The sequence below is a fragment of the Buceros rhinoceros genome, unplaced genomic scaffold (genome assembly GCF_000710305.1).
Source record: "Buceros rhinoceros silvestris isolate BGI_N320 unplaced genomic scaffold, ASM71030v1 scaffold9139, whole genome shotgun sequence".
Taxonomy (NCBI): domain Eukaryota; kingdom Metazoa; phylum Chordata; class Aves; order Bucerotiformes; family Bucerotidae; genus Buceros; species Buceros rhinoceros.
In genome coordinates, this window is record NW_010433241.1 from 51,490 (window position 1) to 54,330 (window position 2,841).

Below are 2,841 nucleotides of genomic sequence, written 5' to 3' on the forward strand. Positions count from 1 at the left end.
CGTAGACCTCCCTCTCTCGGCTGAAACGGTCAGCGAAAGGGGCCAGCTCCAACAAAAACTTACTGGTAATGGAAGAGCTCTCCCTGCAAAGAACCAGCTGTGCGCACCCAGTGGGTGTCTGTCCTGTTCCCCACGGCCCTCAGCAGTGGTCCAGCACTGCTGGCTTCAGGGACAAAGCTGTTTCTGTTTGTCACAGTAGCGGTTTTGCATCGTTACTTGGAGAGTATTTAAAACCCTTCACTCGCAGCGCACTTCCTGAGGTGCGTCGACGTGTAATCAAATGGTTTCTTCTCTCTGTTTTCTCCTCAGTTCAAGGCTCACGCCTCATTCTACTACCCTCTGCTCTGTGAAATAATGCAGTTTGACCTGATTCCTGAACTGCGGGCTGTTCTGCGACGGTTTTTCTTGCGGATTGGTGTGGTTTTCCAGATATCCCAGCCGCCGGAACAGGAGTGTGGAGCAGGCAGGCAGTAGGTGCAGCAGGTGATGTTCCTCAGCTCGGTGAAAGAACGTGGTAGGTGGGCGGCTCTGCCTGGACAGCCGTAAAAATGGTTCTGTTGTTGGCCACGTGTCCCTGGGTTAACGGTACGGACGCTCCCCCCTGTAGCTGTCCCTCTAGTTCCTGACAGATTGTCTTTCTCAGTTCCTCTGACCTGGCTCATGCTGAGCACAGAGCCAGTTTTAGCACAGCCCTCGTGTCAGCAGGGGCTGCACCGGCCTCGCCTGTCCCAGACAGCGGTGCAGCCGCGTGGGGTTATGGCGAGGTGGGAGGAGAACCTACCCAAAGAACGGTGGATGTAAAGGTGTGAGCTTCGGCAGGAAGTACAACTCAGGAGAGCTGTATTTTGAAGGATAAAATGTTTATAGCGAGAAGAAAATGGAGATGATTGTTCATGGTAGAAGATATTTAGCAACTATGATATTCTTATTCTAAGATTTTTGCACACTCAGGCTGCCTGAGACAGGGGTAATCGTCCTTCTGTGAAAATGTACAGAGATGCAGGTCTGTAATATAACCTCAAACACTATACAGTTCTTCCTGAAGCGTTTTATTTCCCTACTCTTGATTTGCTGAAGACCCACAACACACACTTCATTGTTTACCAAGTGCACTATAAGTTTGGGTTTATTTCTGGGGGTGTGATTTTTTTCTTCTTTCTTTTCTTTTGGTTCTGTTGTAGCCCACAGGGTGGTGTTGCTGACTTTTGTCAAGGACAGGGGTAGAAATACCACAGCAGGCGTAACTACCTGTAATATTGGTTTAGGGCTTTTAAATATGACGAGCCATTGGAATGATCCTCCAAGGACTGGAACTTGAATCACTGCAAACGAGTCTCAGTGGTGTCTGCTGTCAGCTGTTTCCTGTTTGATGTAGATTTCACTCCTATGTACAGAATTTAATGTTGAATATATTCGAGTAACAAATCTGGCATGGTTTGGGGATGGTGAGTTTATCGAAACGTGTTCATACTGTGAATTGTGCGCCGATGGGTAACAGAAGATTGTCAAGCGTCCTCTAGTACAATGGATGTAGAAATTTTTTTCAGAGGGACAAAATGTATATGGTACAGATCTGTAAAGTTTTCTATGTAAAAAATTCTGTACAACTTTCTGTACAATATTTGGTTCTCATCTGGCATATTCTAATCAGGTTATAGGTCAATAAAGTTTTTGAACTCTTTCACCAGTGCAATCAAAACCAGTCTAACCCACCACTGCTTGTTTTACAGGGTCCTTTACAACTTCCACAGAAACAGACCCTGGCCCTCGGGGCAGAAAGGCAGTGGGGGCCAGGGGTCAGCCAGGAGGGGTCTTCTCACTGCTGGGCAAGGACAGGGTGAAAAGGAACAGCAAGTTTAAAAACAGGAACAAAGGGGAAGAAAAGTGGGGTAGGTAAACTAGTCACCTGCACCGATACAGACTGAGAAGGGGCCTTCTGCTTTCGGAGGATTCAAATATTAATAAGGAACGAAATGAGAGTGGAGGGGAGGGAAAGGCAATTTTCACAGACTGGTTCAGTTTCATTGTTAGTTTTTTTCCTCCTGCTCAAGCTGTGGCCTCAGGGTGGGAATTTCCAACCACGAGGGAAGTCCCAGCCTTACCCTTGCCTCACCTCAGTGTTCCAGTTCACTGAAATCTTGCTTCCAGTTAGAGCTCCCTGCTTCCATTCAGCAACTTGTCCCCGTGTTTCTCCAGCTCCTCTGAAGATGCCTTAACGTTCTAGTGTTTTCACGAGTAAAGGTAAGCTGAAAGCAATGACAGATTGAGACAAGTAAAGTCTGCTTTCACAGTTTTAATAACAAAATAATTTATTAGCTCAACTCAGAACCATAAATTAAATATATGCTGTATTTCCAGCACAGAGCAGGTGAGGTACATGAGAGGGTGCTGTTAGTCACTGCTCCGTGACCCGTGAGCTGCGCTGTCACACGGGACAGCTCATCACTGCGCGTGAGCCCTCTCCAAGTTGCTTACTCTTTTTGTAGCAGCTTAAACTGCACCTCTGCTCTTGGGGTACTCCATTTCCAGACAGGTGTGGAGTTCAGCTATGAACAAAGCTAAAAATCAACCTCGATTTAATACCAAATTCACACACACACTCTGGTTTTGTGCTAAGTCCAGCTCTGAGGCCAAAACTGAACTTGTGTAAGAAGTGCAAAAAGCGCCAGGCTCCTTCTCCCCTTGCTGCCGTGTTCTGTGTCCATCCCGCTGCCGCTCCCGCGACTCTGTTATTGCTCTTTCAGATCCCGCACAGGGCCCTGCACTGTGCACACGAGGGGAACGATGCCCGCAGCGGGGCTGCCTCAGCCGTGGGCCGTGGAGAGGCTGGGGGAGCTCAGC

At 48.0% G+C, this 2,841-nt stretch overlaps 1 protein-coding gene across 1 annotated transcript in view; it reads left to right on the forward strand.

The window, feature by feature from the left end:
* The window catches only part of ARFGEF1 (ADP-ribosylation factor guanine nucleotide-exchange factor 1 (brefeldin A-inhibited)), a gene marked incomplete at its 5' end in the record, with an annotated part of 40,411 nt that extends 39,937 nt beyond the window's left edge, over positions 1-474 (forward strand). Inside the window, one exon of the mRNA XM_010144038.1 lies at positions 310-474. Coding sequence (XP_010142340.1) covers positions 310-474 — 165 coding nt within the window. The remainder of the gene's footprint in view (positions 1-309) is intronic.
* Positions 475-2,841: the final 2,367 nt, after the last annotated feature.